Consider the following 22,365-nt stretch of genomic DNA (forward strand, 5'->3'; position numbering starts at 1 on the left):
CTCGTTTAAAATGGCCCTTCCGGTTACAAAAATAACACTGCCTTGCTTCTGCCCTTGCAGTACCATTATTTTTGTTACCCTCGTATACTGACTTCATCACCGACTCCTCCTGATTTCTTCCCAAAGCTCCCTGACGTCTCCTGTACTCATCTATTAATTTACTCGTAACAAATTCTAGAGTAAATTCACTCGATGGCCTACTTTCCAGCGCTGTAATCAAAAAACTGTATGAGTCTGGAAGACTTCCCAGCAAAATTCCTGCTGAGAACCTGTCCTTAATTTCTTCCCCTAAGGCGGCCAGTTTATTCAACGATTCTAGGAATAAACTAATGTGTGCTTCCATATCACCATTCTCCTCTAGCGATAGCCTACAGATTTGCTTTAACAAAAACACCATACTAGACAAACTTGATTTCTGATGATACTCCCTTAGCGCTATCCACGCATCGCGCGCGAATTCCCTGTTCCGGATATGCACTAATTGATTAACGTCAACAAGTAAGGCTATAGTTGACAAAGCCTTATCATTTTGTTTTTTCCAAGAACTGCTTCGATCTGCTTCTAATGGTAACTCACTCGAAACTATTTCCCATAGATCAGCATTGATGAGTAACATTTTCACTAAATAACTCCAAGATTGATAGTTCTTTCCGTTCAACTTTTCGACGTTATATTTCGCACTCTCCGCCATTATGTATTCGGTTAACACGAAAATTTCGCGACTGTACACTTTTAATTATTATCTTAATACAGGTGAGCTAACAATGTAACTGAGCCCAGAACCTATTAGAAATAGTAGATAATAAAATGTACAAATAATACTAAACAGACTATTTATTTTAACCGAAAAACCGTAATATTACAATATACAAAGAAATTAAGATACGTGTTTCTACAACGAGATATTCTTCTAGACTACTTATCGAACGCAGAACTAACACTAACATACAGTTCTGGCATTCACATCCCTTGTAACATGTGCAATTTTAGGTAAAAGTTTATCGCCCTAATGCATTCGGAGAATTGGCTCAGCCATGAAGAGAGACCCCACATGTGTATTCTAACACTTAACAAAAATAATAAAGTTGAATTCCAACAAGAAGTACTGTATCGTCCGCATATCGCATATTATTGATGACTTCACCGTTCACAAGTATTCCTTCTTGTTTTTCAGAAAGTGCGTTTCTGAAAATTCTTTCGGAGTAAACGTTGAAAAGCAGGGGTGACAAGAGGCATCCCTGCAGTACTCCTCTTTTAATATGAGCCTGTGATTCCACACCATCTACTAAAACTGATGTTTGATTCCAATATAAATTTGAAATTATTCGAACATCTCTGCCGTCTAAGCAAATGTCTTTTAGAACTTCGATCAATGTAGAGTGCTTAACACGATCAAATGCCTTTTGGAAGTCAATAAAACAACAGTATATGTCTATATGTAGATATATCTCGACATGTTTGAGCAAGTTCGTTAATGCGAGGGTAATCTAAGGTAATAAACAATGCCTCTCTCGTTCCAAACCTGTTACGTAAACCAAACTGTGTGTCACTTAGGTATTCCTCGCATTTATTGTAGATACGACCATGTATTACCTTCAGAAAAATTTTCAATAAATGGTTTAACAAATTCATGGTTCTATAATCAGCACAGGTTTTTGCTGTTGTCTTCTTAGGTAGAGCTATGAACAATGAATTGGACCAACCATTAGGTATACCCTATTCCACGAACATACGCCTGTTTTGGATTACTTCGACAACGAATATTTTACTGTGCAAAATAAGAAGAACGAAAGTACATAAATTGCAAATTACATTGTTGTTTATTGGAATAATTATTAGCGCCATTTACTTTCGTATTTCTTATGTTGCACAGTAAAATATTCGTTGTCGAAGTAATCCAAAACAGGCCTATGTTCGTGGAATGGCCCATAGTTGTCCGCTGGTATAAATGGTATTGAAAAATGAAGTTATAGCCTCTAAAACGTTGATATCATTTAAGCTTGTATATTTCCGCTGGAATTTCATCAGGACCTGTCGCTCTGCCATCTTTTGATGATTGTAATGGCTTTTATTACCGCAGAGCGTGTTATTAGGGGTCCGTCGCAGTTAGTAATATCGATTGTGAAAGTTCCCAACCTCCTATGTCAATTTTTGGATATTTTGTTTTGTTGCCCTAAAATTAAAGAGAAATATGTATTTTGACTGTTTACAAGCTCCTATGACGTTAATTCATGTATGGCCATCTATAAGCCAATTAATGAAATAACGGCAAAGGTGCTGTAAATAGTAAAAATACATATTTTTCTTTAATTTAGGGTAACAAAACAAAATAGCCAAAAATTGACATAGGAGGTTGGGAACTTTCACCATCGATATCCTGATGTGAACTACCCCTATCATCTTCGAATAGGTTTGTAACGTAATTTTCCCATTCTTTAAGTTTGTCCTCTACTTCAAATAATATTATTTTACCATGTTCATCATGTAGCAATGCAGTTTCGTTTCTTATTAAAGATACCAGCCGCTTCTTTGACTTTTTTTATGCATGTGAAACGTATCTCTTTTCAAGTTCTTCAATGTTATGACACTGTTTGGCTAGCAATGATGGCAGTAAAATTATTGTGTTAGTGATCCCATTGTAAATTACGAGGAAAAAAACAATGCTATCCTGACATAATAATTATTTGGTCTTACAATTTGGATACTCTCAAAATTATCACCAAACTCTGATTTTATATGTATTTTATTTTAAAACATATATGATGTGTCATCGATATGTTATTGGTTTACTAATAGTGGTATGTTCTTTCTATTGATTTCCTCTTTTAATATGGGTAACTAGATGCTATTGCGTTTTGCCGAGGAATTTGTGACACAGTTGATTTCATTTAACATAATTAGAACCGCTACTTTGATTTTTTTTACAATCTGTTTCTTTCAGGAGTTTACTTGAATCTTTCCACTGAACTCTATCTTTATTTGAGATCTATCAAATTCTCTATTTTTAATATAAGATCGATGTTCACTAACCTATTCCAACATTTAATGATCTTGATGTTTCACCTAATAAAAATCTCAATAAACACGCATGGGAAAGTGAACATAGAGTTTAGTGGAAAGATTCAAGAATAGATCTGGAAGAACCAGATGGTAAAAAGAGAAAAATGAAAGAAGCAGTTCTAATTATATTAAATGAAAACAATTGTGTCGCAAATTGTTGGGCAGACTGCAGTAGGATCTGGTTAACCATATTAAAAGAATAAATAAATAGAAAGAAAATACCACTATTACAGTGGCGACGCGTGACTTTTTCTAAAGTGTTACCAAAACTAGATATTAAATATATACCAGATATATTATATACACTAAGCGCCAAAATTAACGCACCACCTTAAAAATGGGACATATTTAATGTCTCATATTTCCTAAACCTGTTGTCCGATCTTAGTGATTTTTTTAACATGTTATAGCTTTATTCTTCAAAAATATCGATGTAATAATATTGTTGCTAAACAGAGAAGTGTCATTGTATACCGGGTGTAACAATGATAGTGTGTTTTTTCCTCAAAGTTTGGAACACCCTGTGGAATATTCTAGCGTATATAAAATATTGAAATTACAACTCGACTGTAGCCTTAGGCTTTCTTAACATTTCGCTTTTTGACTTATTTGATTATGTTGGATAATAAAAAAGTTAGATACTTTAACAACTAGCAACATTCTTTATCAATACAGGGTGTTTCTAAATAAATGCTACAAACTTTAAGGGGTAATTCTGCATGAAAAAATAATGACCGTTTACTTTATAAACATGTGTCCGCAAATGCTTGGTTTCCGAGATACGGAATGTTGAATTTTTTCTTACAAACTGACCATTAATTTATTGCTCTAAAACCGGTTGAGATATGCAAATGAAATTTAGTAGGTTTTAAGAGGTAGTTATTGCGCATTTTTTGACGTACAACTCAGAATTTTATATTCACCATTGGCGTGCATACGGGTCATATTACCCCGTCATATTACCCGTATGCACGCCAATGGTGAATATAAAATTCTTAATTGTATGCCAAAAAATTCCCAATAACTACCTCTTAAAACCTACCAAATTTCATTTGCATATCTCAACCGGTTTTAGAGCAATAAATAAATCGTCAGTTTGTAAGAAAAAATTCAACATCCCGTATCTCGGAAACGAAGCATTTGCGGACATATGTGTATAAAGCAAACGGTCATTATTTTTCATGCAGAATTACCCCTTAATGTTTGTCGCACTTATTTAGAAACACCCTGTATTGATGAAAAACGTTGCTATTTGTTAAAGTACCTAACTTTTTTATTATCCAACATAAGCGAATGAATCAAAAAGCAAAATGTTAAGATAGCTTAAGGTTACAGTTAAGTTTTAATTTCAATATTTTATGTACGCTAGAATATTCCACAGGGTGTTCCAAACTCTGAGGAAAAAACACACTATCATTGTTACACCCGGTATACAATAACACTTATCTGTTTAGCAACAATATTATTACATCGATATTCTTAAAGAATAAAGCTATAACATATTAAAAAATCACTAAAATCGGACAACAGGTTTAGGAAATATGAGACATTAAAAATGTCCCATTTTTAAGGTGATGCGTTAATTTTGGCGCTTAGTGTATTATCTATATACATATATAATGTATTTTATAAATATTTTTATATATACAGTGTACCCATACATCAAAGTTTGTTCGACTAGACACCGTGAATTTTCAGCTTGCTATTAATTAACTTTTTTTTGGTACGCGCGATCCAGGTCCATTATAAAAATAGATGAAATACACAAATAAAATTAAAAAATTAAAAATTTAAGAAATTATATAAAGTATCTACAAACTAAAAACATATTTGTTGTTTTTAGGTAAAATATGTATTATGTCACCTTTATACTTTATTAAAAAATCCAAATTGTATAATTAGTATACTATTTTTAGCCTAAAATATTAAATAATTTTTATTTTATTGATTATACACTACAATGTACTGTATAATCAATATTATTATATGTCATATTATAATAATGTTGTTGTTAATTAATATATTTCGACAAGTAATTAAAATCGATTAATATGATTTATATAGGATAAAAAGGTATAGATATGTTACCTGTATAATAAGCAAGTACAGTTACAAGTTATAAACTAATAATTAATAATGCATATTATGCAATAATCCAATCCAAAGGGCCGGTACGGTTAACTAACCGGAGTTTAATCGAGAAAATACCGGCCCTAAGAATAACAGACTTCATAAATGGAATTATAATTATTACCTATAAATATAATCATAATTAAAATTGCATTTATTAAGTCTGATATTCTTACGATCGGTATTTTCTGTCCCGATAGACACCGGCCCTACCTAGCGTCACCAAATTAAAATTTGGTAACACCAATACTAATCCACAGCGGTTTCAGAGCCATCGTGCCCGCAAAATTTTCAGAGACGATCCAGTCAAAGATCCTACTATCGTTGCCACTCACAGAAGTGGTAAACGGCGCGGCGCACGGTAAGGGCACAGTATAATAAATATGGAACCTCTTTATACTGTGGTAAGGGCGTATTATAATAACGTGCAACCGATTTTACATAAACTCGCTGATATTTTCGTGCGTCTAGTTGGCTATTTTACTGAATTAGGTAGATACTATTAACAAATATTTCTATTTTTAAAAAATATAAATGGAATTATTTCATAGTAGTCATAAAATATTTATTTACAAATTTTAACTGTTACCAATGGTAACAATGGTTACATGGACGCTTCGCCAGTGCACTGTTAGTAAACCAATAATATATCGACAATACATAATTTATATTTTAAAACAACATAGATATAAAATAAGTTGGTATTAATTTTGAGAGTAAACTAAATGTAAAACCAAAAATACTTACCATATCATCACGTAGCGCTACAACCCTGGGTAGATCCTGGCTGACTGTACAACTTTCTTCCAATTTGTTCGGTCTTCCATCAACCTAGTGTCAAATGGGGTGTTCATTTTTCGGAGATCTGCTTGGATATTATCTCTCCATAGCATTTTGGGACGTCCGAGTGGTCTTTGCCTGTAGGAATATCCTCCCATACCAGTCTTACAAGTCTCTCCTTATGAAGTATGTGCACGTGGCCTACCCATCTTAGTCGCTGTGATTTTATTTCTTGGACAATATCGGTGTCATTGTAGAGTTCTTTTAATTCGAAGTTGGTTCTGATCCTATACTGGTTCGTGTTAATGTCGTGGTGAGGTCCGAAAATGTTTCTAAGTATTTTTCGTTCAAAACGTCTGAGCTTTTCTTCGTTTGATTTGGTCATGGTCCACGTTTCGCAACCATATGTTAGTACAGGTCTGACGATGGATTTATAGATTTTGATCTTGGAACTTCTTGTAACATTTTTTGATTTTATAAGCTTATCCAGTGCGAATAGACAGCGATTTCCTGATTGGATTCTGTCTTTTATTTCTTCAGTAACATCGTTGTCAGCTGTGATTACGGCCCTCAGATACTTAAAACGTTGTACTCTTTCGAAATTGAAGGTGTTGACCGTCACATTTTGTCCTATGTTGTCTCTTCGTGTCGTTCTATTTATACACATATATTTCGTCTTCTCTTCATTAATCCTCAGCCCAACTTAGCTTGTTGTTCCTTCCACCTTGTTGAAAAAGGCTTTTGTGGATAGGATGGAGTCTCCAACGAGATCAATGTTATCTGCGTATGCTAGTAATAACTTGGGACCTTGAACCGATAGCAGTTCTGTTTTTATTTCGGCCGACCTCATGGCTTTCTCTAATACAAGGTTAAAAAGTAGTGGAGATAACGCATCACCCTGTTTGAGTCCACTGTTGATTTCGAAGCTGTCAGACAGTTTACTATTTACACGTACTTTTGATATTCCACCCTCCATACAGACTTTAGTCATCCGAATGAGTTTCTTTGGTATTGAGAACTCCGCCATGGCATTCCATACTTGGCTTCTTTCTACGCTGTCATATGCCTGTCGAAAGTCTATGAAGAGATTGTGTATGGGTCTGTTATACTCCCATCCCTTTTCTAGAAGCTGTCTCAGCGTGAATAGTTGATATATCGTGTATCTGTTTGTCCTAAAACCGGTTTGATATTCTCCTAGGACATTTTCAGCATAAGGGGTTAGTCTACTAAGAATGATGTTTGAGAGGATTTTATATGCCGTATTTAAGAGTGAAATTAGTCTGTAATTCGCATTTTGTTTTGTCCCCTTTTTGTGGATGGGCACTATGATGTTTTCCTTCCATCTTACTGGTATCTTTTCTCCTAACCATATCTGTGTTATTAATTGATGTATTTGGCGATGTAGTGTTTCTGCACCATATTTCAGAAATGCTGGTATCTCGTCCGTACCCGGCGCTTTGTGATTTTTCAGCTTATTTAAGGACTTTCGGGTTTCTTCAAAAGAGGAATTTTCGACGGGCATGTCTGCTGTTATATAGATTTCTTATTTGTGCTGTTCTTCCTGTATGATGTTTAGAAGGTCCCTGAAATACCCTTTCCATTCTTCTGTTAGTTCTTTATCGTCGATTATAATATGGCCTTGATTGTCTCTCAGTGTATGGATTGAATTGCTTTTATGTCCTCTTTTCTCTGTGTAGATTGCTTTATAGAATTCTCTGGAGCCTGGTTTGGGTCGGTCTCTCTCCATAGCGATATTTTTGTTGTTCATAGTTTCTTTTCTTTGTGCGTATCATTTTTATTGTACCATATCGGGATAGTACAAATATCGGAATAATTTACCTAACGGGGGCGAGCATATAGCCTGAACTAAAACGTACGTCCTCAAATACTTTGTGTCTAAGATACGGGGTGTTGAAATGTTTGTTACAAACTGTCTATTTATTTCTTGCTCTGAAACCGGTTGAGATAAGCAAATAAAATTTGGTGGGTTTTAAGGGATCGCTAACAAGTATTTTTTTCTGATTAAAAAAAAATAGTACGCCACTGAAATATATCAAATTAAAAATCATTTTTAAATTCCTCGTTTAATAAGTGACTAAAAAATCTCTCTAGCCTATTTTTCATATAAGGCATCGTTTTTATGTAAAAAATAGAACATCTAAACCTGTTTTTTTCAAGCAGTTTTTTCCGTGAAGTTTGTCGCACTTAATTGCTTACACTCTGTATAAAATATAAATATTGCATTATTACATTGATATTTTTATTTTCAGGAACTTACTGGAATTACCTCAGATGTGTCAGAGCAAACTGCAATAAAAAGAAACCGTATCAAAATCAAAATGGCAGACATCGCAAACGTAATCCAGAAACCACCAAAAAAGAATTCGAAGAAAAAACCGCCCATCAAGACCGCCAAATCCGAACAAAACAACAATGAAAATCGTACACGATCAAATATCGACAACAAAGAAGACATGTTAGCGAACTATCAACCATGGGTCATACAAACATACGGAGATCTGGCTAAAACGAAAACTATAACTCTCAAAAAATACGCTCGTATCTTACGTACTTTACGTGGCGAGGAAATTGTGAGTGCCGATAACAGTAAGTTTCGATTTTGGGTGAAAGCCAAAGGGTTTTGCGTGGGACAGCCCGTTGGATACGATCCCAAGCCCGCGGACGGGATCGTGGGAAGATTCAGTGTTTGTGATATGGACGATGGGATTCCCCCTACGAACGAGAAGCTGGCCGGCAGTGCTAAAGATCCCCCGCTGTACGTCCCCAATGCCCCTTTTAAGGTAAGTCTTGAGTTAATAAAAAATTTTGTGTAATCCTGGTAGAATTACATGCATGTACATATGCGAATTTATTTAAATAATTTCAGAGTTATGTGGACTATTATAGGGTAAAGGCTCAAGCGAATTTAGAGAGGTTTCTATATTATAGGGTGAGGCAGATAAACGACTTATTAGAAATATCTCGAAAACTAAAGGCAACAGAATCATAAAAAATCTAATGAAGGGGTTTTGAAGAGTGATCTATTTAACAAACATATTTTCATCTATTTGCTTCTTCCGGTTATACCGGAAGTTGCTTATAACTTCGTTTTTTAATGAGACGCCCTATATATTCTTACATTTTTAGATTCTCCTCGATGTATTCTTTGTTAAAATATTGGTTTTGTAATGTTATACAGGGTGGTTTAAAAGATAATTACGTTTTTTTTTTATTAATTTCGTAGCAACTTTCACACCCTGTAGGATTGTATTAGTTTGAGATCAAAAACTCGATATATGTTCAAATAATTTTTAATATAGTCTACTATTGTAAAAAACTAATAGTATAACTATATCTGTAATTTTAGTATACAGGGTTGTTCGAAACTCGTAATGAGTATTTTCTGTGTTTTCTTAAATGGAACACCCTGTATTTTAATATTGTAATGAAATGATATTTTATGGTACTTTTTATTTCTTAGGCATTCCCTACTAACTGCTTACCATACTAACTGCCATACCTAACTGCTTCAATTTGGGCTTAATTGTTAATCGCACCAACAATCTTAACTAAGTAGGTATTTTGACAGCTCAACCATTATTGCTAATTTTAAGGATCAGTCTAGATTAATATGTATTTATTTCCGAAAAATTATTTGTAATTAAATATTTTCACGGCCAACCTGATAAAATTTCACGTATTTTTTGTTGCAATTAATGTTTGTTTTGAATCACAAATAACTCAAAAATTGCAGCAGTTGGGTATAGGGAATGCTTAAGAAATAAAAAAGTACCATAAAATATCATTTCATTACAATACTAAAATACAGGGTGTTCCATTTAAGAAAATTCAGAAAATACTCATTCCGACTTTCGGCCAACCTTGTATACTATAATTAAAAATTTAGCTACACTAACAATTCTTAACTATAGTAGACTATATTAAAAATCATTTAAACATAAACACAGTTTTTGATGTCAAACTACTACAATTCTACAGGGTGTGAAAATTGTTACGAAATTAATACGCAATTATCTTTTAAACTACCCTATATAACATTACAAAACCTCATATTTTAAGAAAGAAGACTTTGAAGAAAATCCAAAAATGTAAGAATATACAGGGTGTCCCATTTAAAAAAATTAAGTGATAATAACATTACAAAACCTCATATTTTAAGAAAGAAGACTTTGAGGAAAATCCAAAAATGTAAGAATATACAGGGTGTCCCATTTAAAAAAATTAATTAAATTGGCTACTTCCGGTATAACCGGAAGTAGCCAATAGATTAAAATATTTTCATTAAATAGATCACTCTTTAATACCCCTTCATTCAAAATTTCATGATTCTGTTGCCTTTAGTTCTCGAGATATTTCTAATAGGCCCTTTATTTGCCTCACCCTGTACAGACGATACCTAATTCAGCTTATAAAAATATTTTTTTAAGACCGACTATAAAATGTACACTTTCTGGATAATTTTTTGTCCCGAAAATACCGTTTTGCCGGTCCAGACCGGAGAGTGAACGTTAGGGACCGACAAAAGTTTTTCCGGTCTTTACTGTAAAATATTGAGTCTTAAAAAATATTGTACGGCACGTGACCGAAAATGAATGTTTTTCGGGTGTCACCAAGCTTCTCGAATCTGCTTGGCTCGACCTGAAAAACACCACTTTCCGGTCTTGTAACGTAAATAACTATACCAAAATCACAGTCAACTATTTTAAATGGGAAATAAGCCACAATTTTACTAAACAAATGATTTTATTAACGTTTCGATGTCCAAATCGGATGCCGTTAAGAAATTTGGAGGTCGAAACGTTAATAAAATCATTTTTTAGTAAAGTTGTGGCTTATTTCGCATTTAAAATAGTTTATGTATTAGAAAAATGCCACAAGGAAATAGCTTCAGAACAACAAAATCACAGTGACATACACTCGCTATATTCAGATAAGTAGGTTTTCATTCGCGGTGGTTTATCGTATTGTATTGATTGTATGTATTGTCTGTCTGTCTTTCGCGGTTACACATGTACACGTTACAGTTTTGCGTTTTAGACTATTTCAGAAGGAGAAACAACGTTTGTTTCCTATGCGAGATGGAACCAGAGCGATTCACGGTATTTTAGCACGTGGTACTATTGGTTGTGACTGAGAAGGTGAAAGCCGCATGTTTTCTTCGGTAGTCCAGAGTCAAGAGAGCGAATCTTCCGTTGCAATGTCTAAGCATGTCTGTACTTAAAAGTGTGGGGTGGAGTCGGAGTCAGCAGGAATTATTAATATGGGTTGGATTAAGGAATAGTTTTTAATATTGAGGTTGAGAATTTAGGATTTGATACAGTAAAAAATATAATATTTTTTGGGCATGTGAAAAGTTGAACATACTGGGGGTGGCGGAGAAGAGTTACGCCACTAAACCGGGGCATCAAATGATTCCCTTACATTAGAAAAAAAGTAAAACGATATACATTAGAGATATTGTATGTAACAACAAGATCACTAAGAAATACTTAAAATCTAGAGAAAATCAAATCTAACAAATTGCATATTTGGCAGAAAGCGAGACTATTATTGGCAACTCTCAAAAATTTACGTGGCAAGGAAATTGTGAGTGGCGATAACAGTAAGTTTCGCTTTTGAGTGAAAGCCAAAGGGATTTGCGTGGGACAGCCCGTTGGATACGATCCCAAGCCCGCGGACGGGATCGTGGGAAGATTCATTGTTTGTGATATGGACGATTGGATCCCTCCTACGCCTACGAACGAGAATTTGGTGCGAAAGATACACCGCTCTACATCCCGAATGCTCCTTTTAAGGTAAGTATGAAAATAAAAAAATATTGTGTAATTGTCTAATTCGAGGCAATCAAAGCAAAACGTGGACGAGTCTGACCTCATGGAATTAACAGCGTGAATTTTCGTAAAAACAACAACGCAGTTTTTAAATCATCAAATAATCAAATACACACGAAGTGTGTCCGTGTATAAGCTAATATAATAATATAAAGATATTATCTTGCTAAATATCAGCTCTGTTAATACCAAGAAGGAAAAATTTCCCTTGATAATTAATGTATTGGTAATTGGTAATTAATGTATTAAGGGACATATCGCTTAATTAACTGCAACCTATTTTGCGCACCAAATTAATAGGCCTGGATCCAGCGTACCAAAAAAAAGTTTATTAATAGCAACCTGAAAATTTGTTAATAGCTTAACGGTATCTAGTCGGACAAACTTTGATGTACGAGAACACTGGAACAGGAGAAGTTTTAATTGTGGAACAGGTTACATATTTCGAACGTCAGACTACGAGACGTTCCATGTATTTTGTTGGACAGAACTTGCAATAATAATATTGATTTGTTTCCCTTTCATTAAACTCTCCTGCAAAAATCAGACTGCTATATTTACCAGTTTACCACCAATATAATACCTGTCATTTAACATGTTCTACCTGTCGAGCCTATTAGAATGCCCAACATATTTGTCGGACAAACATTTTTTCATATATTTGTACAAAGTTTGCTATTGAATCAACTTAAAACAACCTGCTAGTTTTCACAATCATAAACTCGTCAGGATGACACGTTCCACAATTAAAATCATATTCCGCAATTAAAACTTCCCCTGTTCCAGTGTTCTCGTACATCAAAGTTTGTCCGACTAGACACTGTTAAGCTATTAACACATTTTCAGCTTGCTATTAATCAACTTTTTTTGATTCACGGGATGCAGGCCTATAACCCTGTAGAATATTTATTTAATTTTAAATCAAATTTTATTTACTTTTGTTATAATTATGGTTTTTATTTTATGTTCTGTTCCATTCTTTTTCATTCTATTCCAAATATATGTAAACTTTAGACCAGAGAAATAAGGTAAAAAAGTAGCCTGTTTGGTACTTTGGAGAGAGCCACGTATCTGACAAGTTTTTTGAGTTTTATGACCAAATAATCAAATACCAAAACCAAAACATCTATGTTTCCTGCAGTAGATTCGGTAGACTTTTTAAATTATTAATAACTTAAGGCCAAATTGCACCATTTTAAGAACTTTCGTCTACCAGTAGAAAGTAAAGCATTTCTAACGAATTTTAACCCTTTAGTTAGTCCATTTTTTTCAAATCGGCGATATCGAAAAATACAATATTAACTTCAAACTCGAGCTATAAAATATCTCTGAATCTTGTTGATGGATTTTTGACGTTTCTTTTTATAATTTTCATGTACACGTCTGAACCGTTCCTCTATCTCAACTTTGGCTCATCGCTTCGTCTAGTTCCCTCGAGCTTCGCCAATAAAATACATCGTGCAAGATATCTTTAATTTGCTATGGCTAGATCTTCTGCCCCCTGTAGGCGTCTAATTTTTATTCCACTGACTATACACTGACTTTTTGGCTTTAGCTAATTTTTATAACAATTTGTAGACTTGCTTGGCTAGTTTTGCTCACCCCCTTTGCTCAATTACAGGATTCTGCCGAGATTCCATCAAGTCCTGGTGCTTTGTTGCTCTTCATTTTTTGGATAACTTCAATTGTTTCCTGTAAAATTGGTGGAATGATTTCGTTCTTATTTTCATTAAGGTTTAGCTGCAGGGCTTAGTAGAGTCAACGTTACCATCATTAGTACATAGCATATCCTTAAAATTCTCCGCTCATCTCTTAAAATTTCCCCTTACTAGCTACTATGTTTCTATCCTTGTCTCTACGTAGGTCCTGTCTCGGTTTGAATTATTCTCTTGTGCCCTTTATCTTTCTGGAAAACCTTCTTGTATCATTATGGTTCCTAAGGGTTTGTAGCACTTCCATCATTTTAGTCTAAATGCTAATACTCTCTTTTATTTTTCTTGTACGTTTTCCCTCCGTTTTATGTGAAAACTTATACGTTTTCCCTCCTTTGTGAGTTCCTTTATTGATTTTTTCTTTTAGTAGCTTCCTCGTTCTCAGCATTGAATAAATTCCCCTTTCTTTGTAACTCTCCTCCTCCTAGTATCTGATTTGCTGCAGATTTTATAGTTCTCTACATACATCCCATTCAACACTTATTGTGGTGTTCCAATTCCATATCTAACGTATTTATTAGCTCATTGATCGTTTGCTGCTATCTTTCCGCCGCTTGTTGATCCTTCAAGATGCGCGTCCTGTACCTCTACGGTTTCCCACCTCTCATGTTTTTTTGTCCATGGTATTCTTGCATGTAGTTTTGATCCTACTAGATAGTGTTTTGAATTAGTGTTAGCACCTCTGTAGCTACTGACACCCTGAAGGCTAGAAAAGTAAGAAGTGCCTGCTGTCTATAAGGTTCTTCAATTTAGTTCTTTTTGAGTTCATCCAGGATATCCATGTCACCTTATGTATTCATTTGTAGATTTGACCAGTACTCTATAAAAACCAGCAGAAACCTTAACTTTCACAAAAACATCAGCTGAGAATTTAAGAAGGACACAACGAAAGATGGAAAAATCAATACTTGGAATAAGCTTAACGAATCGGACTGGAAGATATTATCGAACGTATTACTAGGCAAAAATGGAGATAAGCGGGACACGTTGCAAGTAGTGTTGCCCAAATGCCAGAACAAGACAAGACAGACAGTCTTGGTCTTGCACCAATACACCTGGTCTTGGTCTTGGTATTGCACTCCCGGTCTTGGTCTTGGAGCAAGAGTCTTACAAGTCTCGCAATTACCCACTAACATATTGCTATTTATTAAACGTTACTTTACATCTTAGAACAACGTAAAAGTATAAGTACATTTTCAGCTTGACTAAACATAGATATAGTAAAAACCAACCAAATTAATAAATGCTTAAATAACTCACAACGGGTGGGGTTTGAACCCACGATCTAAACTCTCCCTGCCTATACTCTAACTAACTGAGCTATCTACCTTGTCCGACGGGAGTCAGTCTGTTTCTTAATAAACGTTTGCATTAATAACCTTACATGTGCTAAAACATGTTTTTCTTTACCAAATAAATAACATAAACTTGACTGTATTCTAAAGATCATTCCCTGTCTAGAAAGGGATTGATGGACTCTCACTCTCACATTATATGAAATGAAATGGAATAAAAGAGTTAAGTCAAGCGTCCACAGACCCGCATCGTACGCATCGTACGCAACGGATTTTAGTTAGACAATCGATAATGCGATCCGTACGATGCGGATCAGTGGACGCGGTTACATAAGTTTCTGTACAAGGCAAACTAAAATCCGTTGCGTACGATGCGTCCGATGCGTACGATGCGGGTCTGTGGACGCTTGCCTTTACACAATTTGCCATTTATTCAAATAAAAAATAAAAAAAAATACAAATTAAATTACAGAACAGTAGGTACGCAAGAGCTTCGACATTACTATTAGTTGATATTAACTTTTTTTATCAAGAATTAATACAAAGTAGTACATACAGTTTAATTAAATAACATTTATACAGAGTGAGTCTTATGTATGGGACGCCTCAGATATCTTGGAAACGGCTTGTGAACGATTTTTATAGATTTTGGTGGGTAAAGAAAGGTCTTCTAATGCGGCCGATATTATAGTGGTAATAACATTGTTGTCAGATCTTCCGTTTTTCTGAAAATTTAATGAACTTTCGTATTTCAAATAGAACACCCTGTATATTTTTTGCATTTTGAACCACAATAAATACTGATTGTTTCATGTAATATTCCCTATACCACCCAAATGCCGTCATTTCTGAGTTATTGCTATATTTATTTTAAAAAAAAATAACAAATTATAAAAATCAATTCAGAGGATGTCCTTAACAGTGGGTATGCTAATCGTATTAGGCATATTTTTTATCAGCTTAGGTGACATATCTTCAAAAAGTTTCAATGCGATATTATTATACTATAGACGTCGCAACACAAGAAGATTATTTTATGAAAGGACAGCTATTCTCAAAATCTAGACAATTACAATTACTTTCAGAGCGAAGGCGTCGTCTGCTGGGAAATATGTAATACAAAATAGTTTATTTTTACATTGTAATAATTTATTATGACCTCTGAGTACGTGTCAAATTAATAAGTCAAGTGTTCTTTTAATGGATATTTTGATTCGCTATGTTATGTTATATATTTTTTTGCGTCTCATAGTCTCTAAGCATATACCCAAACTACTATATTTTCTAAAACGACACTCGATCCTAACTGCAAGACGCAAGAGTCCCGCAGCTTAGTCTTGTTCTTGCTCAAGTCTTGCACGGTCAGTCTTGGTCTTGGTCTTGCTAAAATAAGGCGGTCTTGGTCTTGGTCTTGCGAAAACGCAAGAACAAGACCAAGACTGCAAGACCAAGACCGAAGACCTCAAAAGAATTGTGACTAACTGGACAATAGAGGCGCAGAACAAAAGAAGATGGAAATATCTGGAGGAGGCCTATGTTCAACAATGGACAAATCAGGGCTGATTGATGATGATGGCGATGGTGTATAAAAACAGTTGTAACCTTCTGCCATATAAATTTTTCTCTCTCTCATTTAAAAATCAAGAATCTTCGTGAAACTTTTGGTTTTGCATTTTGGTATATCATTCTTCATTTTGACCATTTCTTTTTCCGTGATTTGTTTGTTTTATTTCAATTTGGTGGTTAACATTTTTTTACAACTATTTAATTGTAAATACTTTGTAGAATCATTTTTGAAAAATACATAAAGTTTTCCCGTCGGTGCTAGAGTCTACAAACATTTTGCTTCCACCGTTCTAAGACCTTCCGACTTGCGGTTAGCCGGTTGTGTATTGACCTCCCTTTACCTTTGTATATCTACCGGCTGCTCCATGAAACTACTAAACTAATCCTTATCAGGACAGCACCCTCTCCGGATGCATAATTAACCACTATACACACATACGGTGGTTAATTGTGGAACGAGCACAGATTATAAGCTTTATGCGACTTCTCTGTCTAACAATATGTACCCGCCAGATAAATGCTGGTTAGAGTCTGGTTTGCATATAGTGCAGATCATAATTGAATGTACGTGTAAAGAGTAAACAATTATAATATGTAATAGACCTGTCTAGTTAGACTCAAAAATACGAGTGAGGTTACAATAATTACAATCAAGCTGAAAATTGGCAGGATTGTTCAAAATACCATCATAAATGAAATCTAAAAAGTCCTCGTAAATGTTCCCATATTTCAATGTTTGTCCGACTAGACACCCTTAAGCTATTAACAAATTTTCGACTTGCTATTAATCAACTTTTTTTTCATACGCGGGATCCAGACCTATTAGGTACTCGTACTTCAAAGAAAATGCATTTGAAATAATTGCATAGTACTTCCGCGCGTCATTTATTTACGTCTTTTAAATTCGTCGTTACAATTATTGCACACATTACTAGTTTAGCACACTAAGTCGAGTGTACGGAAAAATTATAAAAGATCTAATGTGTGAAGAGTACCATCCATACAAATCGGAGGAACAAAGCGGCTTTAGGGCATGTACATAGTAGGGATGGGAAAAACCTACCGGTTTAAACCTAAAACCGTTTTTTTTACTTCGCAATAACCGGTTCTACCGGTTGTTTTTTTGTCCCGGTTATAACCGGTTTTTCTTTTTAAAGTAAAAACCGGTTATTAGGTTTTTACGGTGATTAGGATTAGGTTAGGTATTATTTTGGATCCCAATTATTATTCTCAAGTAATTATTCCAAACAAAACCATAATTCAAATTTTATTTTATTTTATAAAATACAGAAGCAAACTGAAAGTGCAATCTCACATCAGCCAGAAACAATTATTAAGTTTTATTATAATATTTCCTTGAAAAGGTATTTGTAATCATAATATTTACATAAGAAGTGATCTGGTTGAATTAGACGCAAACATCATCTATTTTTCACACTTAACTCTTGACATTGAAAGTGGGTAAATTACTTTTTCTGATTACCAAAAATAATGCTCTGACTATGAATATCGAATTACTGATTACGAATACGAATCTCCAAGAATTTCGCTACGTTTTCAAAACGATACACTCATACAGGAAGTATTAAATGAGTTAAAATGTACCTATTCTACAAATATACAAACGTCTTAAAAGTAATACATTTTCTTTCGATAGTATGTACTAATTTTGATCATATTGATATCGAGTCGAATGGAGTATCGCAAACTAAAGGGTATTGTAAATGTAACTTTGTAACCTATTGGATTAAAAAATTAAATTAAATTAAAAAAGACCGAAATTAAAATAAAAATAAAAATAAATAAAAAATTAAAATTAAAATTAAATAAAAAAAAAACCGAAAACAGGTTTTTCCAAAAACCGGTTTTTTTGGCCGGTTATAACCGCTAGGTTAAACCGTAAACAAAAAAAAAACGGTATAATCGAAAACCGGTGTTTTGTGAAAAACCGCCATCCCTAGTACATAGATCCACAATAGACAACATTTTCTGTATCACTTCTGTATCACTAAGTGTCACTTGCTACTATACTGTCATCATGCTAACAAGTCGAATCAGAGTTCAGATGGTACCTACAGCGTATTACATGGAATGTTTTAAACATCAATGTTTCAGTTCACATATTTCTTCGATGTTTCCTTGACGGATTACTTTTAAAGGGTTTTTACCCACATATTTTTGTAATATTATATTTTGGTGGTTAGCATGTTGTATCACGTAAGAACTGCACTGATGATGATGATGATTGGTCAACCAATCGAAAACTAGTTCTGTGATATAGCCCTTTTTAGGGATTTTAAATATATACCTTTTATAAAGGATTTTATTCGTTTTTTTTTTATTAGAAAAATAAAATTTTGGGCAGCTCGGCATGCAAGGTCAAATACTATCCCGACTGGACTAATATACTTTCGAGTCTGATATTATTGCATGTAACTTTTTTGTATTGTAATATTATTCAAATCCTTCTAACCACTTAAAGTCCTATGTTTTGGCTATCTGTCGGCAAATTTTCCGCCAAATCGGTTATGATGTATTTTGGGAGTGGAGGAAAATGTAAAAACGGTATTTTAACGTTTTGTACACTATAAAATTTTATCAAAAACTTGTTTTGAATCAAAATAACTTGTTATAATGCCATATAATAACATTTTTGCGTTCCCTCTATTAAAATATTATTTTTTTTCCATTGATACTTTACGATAGAAAATGCAAATTTCTTTAAATAAACACCAAATCACTATAAAATCGCATAAAATAACATTTTGAGAAAAAAAAGAAGAAGAAGCCTTTTTGACCTTAAATATTTTATTTTTAAGTCCCGCAGAAGCTATACACCAAGTTTCAGAAAAATCGGAGATACAAAAGTTTTTGCCTGAGTGATTTGACATGGAATGTACCTTAGTAATTTTAAAAGGTTTAAATGATTTTTAAAGGATTTAAAGAGTTTTGGGTGGATCAAGAAATAAGAAACACGTATTTTCCCGAGAGAAAGAAACTTTAAGCATATACAAGATATCTTTTAACATATTTTAATCTTATTTCAAGATTTCAAGATCTTTTTAGAGATTTTAGCACATTTAAATACCTTTTACGTTTCAAGAGAGTTTGTTATTACAATAGATTTTCAAGTGATTTTAAGAGATCCCAAATTATTTTAAGTCATTTCAACCAAGGAATGTTAAGAGATTTCAAATAAATTTTCGTTACTTTTCAAAAAAATTAATCGTTTTTTCGAAGGATCAAGATTTTAGAAACAAAGGTTTTTCAGAAGAAACAAGAAACATATTCAAAAAAGATTTTAAAATATTTAAAGAATCAAGTCAATTTTAAGAAAGATAAAAGTTTTTCAAGTTTTTTTTTTCAAACGGGTACTATGAAAATATCGAGGAAATGAAGTCTACAAAAAGAAAACAGTGGCACATTATATCATTATAAACAAATCGAAAATAGGATACATATTTGTAGAATACAAATTAGTACCTACTTTAAAACACTTGTAATTCCTTGATTAACCTACACGTTTTTTATAAACGTTGAAATAGATCAGAATCAAAGAAGAAGGACCCTTTCTAGTGTGTGTTCATTCCACTTTATCTTCTAATCTTTGGGGCGTGCCACCAGCAACCCGAACAAGTGTTATTTTATAAAGTTGCTTGTGTTATTGAAAAACTGCAGGTAATTTTAACAGGTAGAAATGTTATCAAGTTCATATGACTTTATTAAAATCCAGGTAGCTTTTCGGCACGTGCCACAATTTATTACCTACAGCGAAGACATTTGACAAGACTTTTATGTTAGAATCATGCATAATTTAGATGTGGCTTGTATATTTTCTATTATTTATATTATGAACATAAATAGTAACGATTTAACCAACATATACACACATACAGTATGATCTAATGCAATGGAATACATTAATTATTTCAGAAACAGACGACTTTTAAAAAAGTCAAACCAGGTTAATTTTAATTTTTGAAAGGCCATTAGTTGCTATATATTATGTGCTGAACATTAGGTCATCAGTGTTGGAGTAATGACAATCGACGATTTTTTCTAAATATTAACCGAGGGCACGGGACACTCATATAAAAGGTCTCCTAATTATTTTGCAACGATGTAATTATTTGAATATTCATTTCTACAGAGTTGGTAACAATAAACCAAAACTGTTGGTTTATTAATACAATTAACTTATATATCTTCGATTCATAAATGTAAACAAATTATAAGATGAAATTGGGTATTCTTCCTTCTATCCTTCCCCGATAATGCAATGAGAAAGATGGGCCGTAAATTCTTTCCTAACGTTTTCGATGACTTCAGAAGTTATCATCATCATTATTCTCTTTGCCTTATCCCTATGCGGGATCGGCTTCCCTAATTGCATTTCTCCACACAATTCTATCTTGGGTCATATCAATGTTAATCCCCTTTACCAACATGTCCTGCCTTATCGTCTCCCCCAGGTCTTCTTTGGTCTTCTCCTACTCCTTCCAGGAATCTGCACTTCAGCTATTCTTCGTATTGGGTGATTAACGTTTCGACGTTGAACATGACCAAACCATCTTAACCTGTGCTCTCTTATTTTGGCATCAATTGGTGTCACACATAGACTTCCCCTAATATACTCATTTCTAATTTTATCCTTCTTTTTCACTCCATTCATCCATCTAAGCATTCTCATTTCCGCCACATGCATTCGTTGTTCCTCTTTTTTTTTCACTGCCCAACATTCAGTTTCGTACATCATAGCCGGTTTTATGTCTGTTTTATAAAATTTTCCCTTCAGCTTCATTGGAATTTTTCTGTCACACAACACACCACTCGCTTCTTTCCACTTCATCCATCCAGCCCTAATTCTACTGCATGCACCTCCATCTATTTCTCCATTACTCTGTAATACCGATCCTAGGTACTTAAAACTATTCATTTTCACAATCATTTCACCATCCAAAGATACCATTTTATTTGTAGTAACTCCATCTTTAAATGAACATTCCAAATACTCTGTTTTTGTCCTACTAAGTTTTAAACCTTTTTCCTCCAGAGCTTGTCTCCACTGTTCCAGTTTTTGTTCTAAGTCTCTTCCAGTATTTCCTATTAACACTATATCATCAGCACACATTAGGCACCATGGTTTGGTACCCTGTAGTTTCGCTTTTATCTGGTCAAAAACTAATGAGAATAAAAAGGACTAAGCACCGAGACTTGGTGCAATCCTAATTTCACCTGAAATTTATCAGTCTCTCCCACACCTGTCCTAACACTAGTCGTTACTTCCTCATACATATCTCTCACAATCTTTACATATTCGCCTGGGACTCCTTTCTTATTGAGTGCCCACCACAAAATCTCTCGAGGAACTCTATCATATGCTTTCTCAAGATCAATGAATACCATACTAGCGTTGGTCTCTTTATTCCTGTATTTTTACATCAGTTGCCTTACAATTAAAATTGCATCTGTTGTTGATCTGCCCTGCATAAAGCCAAATTGATTATCGGATATTTCGGTTTCTTCACATATCCGTCTAATTACTCTCTCCCATATGTTCGTGGTGTGGCTAAGTAGTTTTATAGCCCTGTAGTTTGTACATTGTTGTATGTCTCCCTTGTTTTTGTAGACAGGTACTAATATACTGCTTCTCCATTATACTTATTCTTGTGTGTCCCAATGCTCTCCATACTTCCCCAGGAATAACATCATCTGGTCCGACTGCTTTTCCTTTTTTTATTTTTTGAAGCGTTTGAGCCACTTCCTCGTTTGTTATTCTGGTAACCATTGGTGTTACTGTCTCCGTTAACTCCACAGGCTGTCTGTCAAATTCTTCATTTAATAAACTGTCAAAATACTTTCTCCATCTCTTTTTGACATCCTTTTCGTGAATTAGTATTTTATTATTTTTATCTCAGATACATCTAATCTGATTAAAATCTGTTGCTTTCTTTGCTCTCTGTTTGGCTA

General features: G+C 34.0%; 1 protein-coding gene across 2 annotated transcripts in view; it reads left to right on the forward strand.

Moving 5' to 3' along the window:
* The window catches only part of LOC114334316 (nucleolar protein 4), a 621,666-nt gene that overhangs the window by 4,682 nt on the left and 594,619 nt on the right, over positions 1-22,365 (forward strand). For both annotated transcript variants that reach the window (XM_028284355.2, XM_028284361.2), the window contains exon 2: positions 8,241-8,771. In XM_028284355.2, coding sequence (XP_028140156.2) covers positions 8,310-8,771 — 462 coding nt within the window. In that variant the 5' untranslated portion in view covers positions 8,241-8,309. The remainder of the gene's footprint in view (positions 1-8,240; positions 8,772-22,365) is intronic.

Source organism: Diabrotica virgifera, chromosome 4 (genome assembly GCF_917563875.1).
Source record: "Diabrotica virgifera virgifera chromosome 4, PGI_DIABVI_V3a".
In the NCBI taxonomy this organism is placed as follows: Eukaryota; Metazoa; Arthropoda; class Insecta; order Coleoptera; family Chrysomelidae; genus Diabrotica; species Diabrotica virgifera.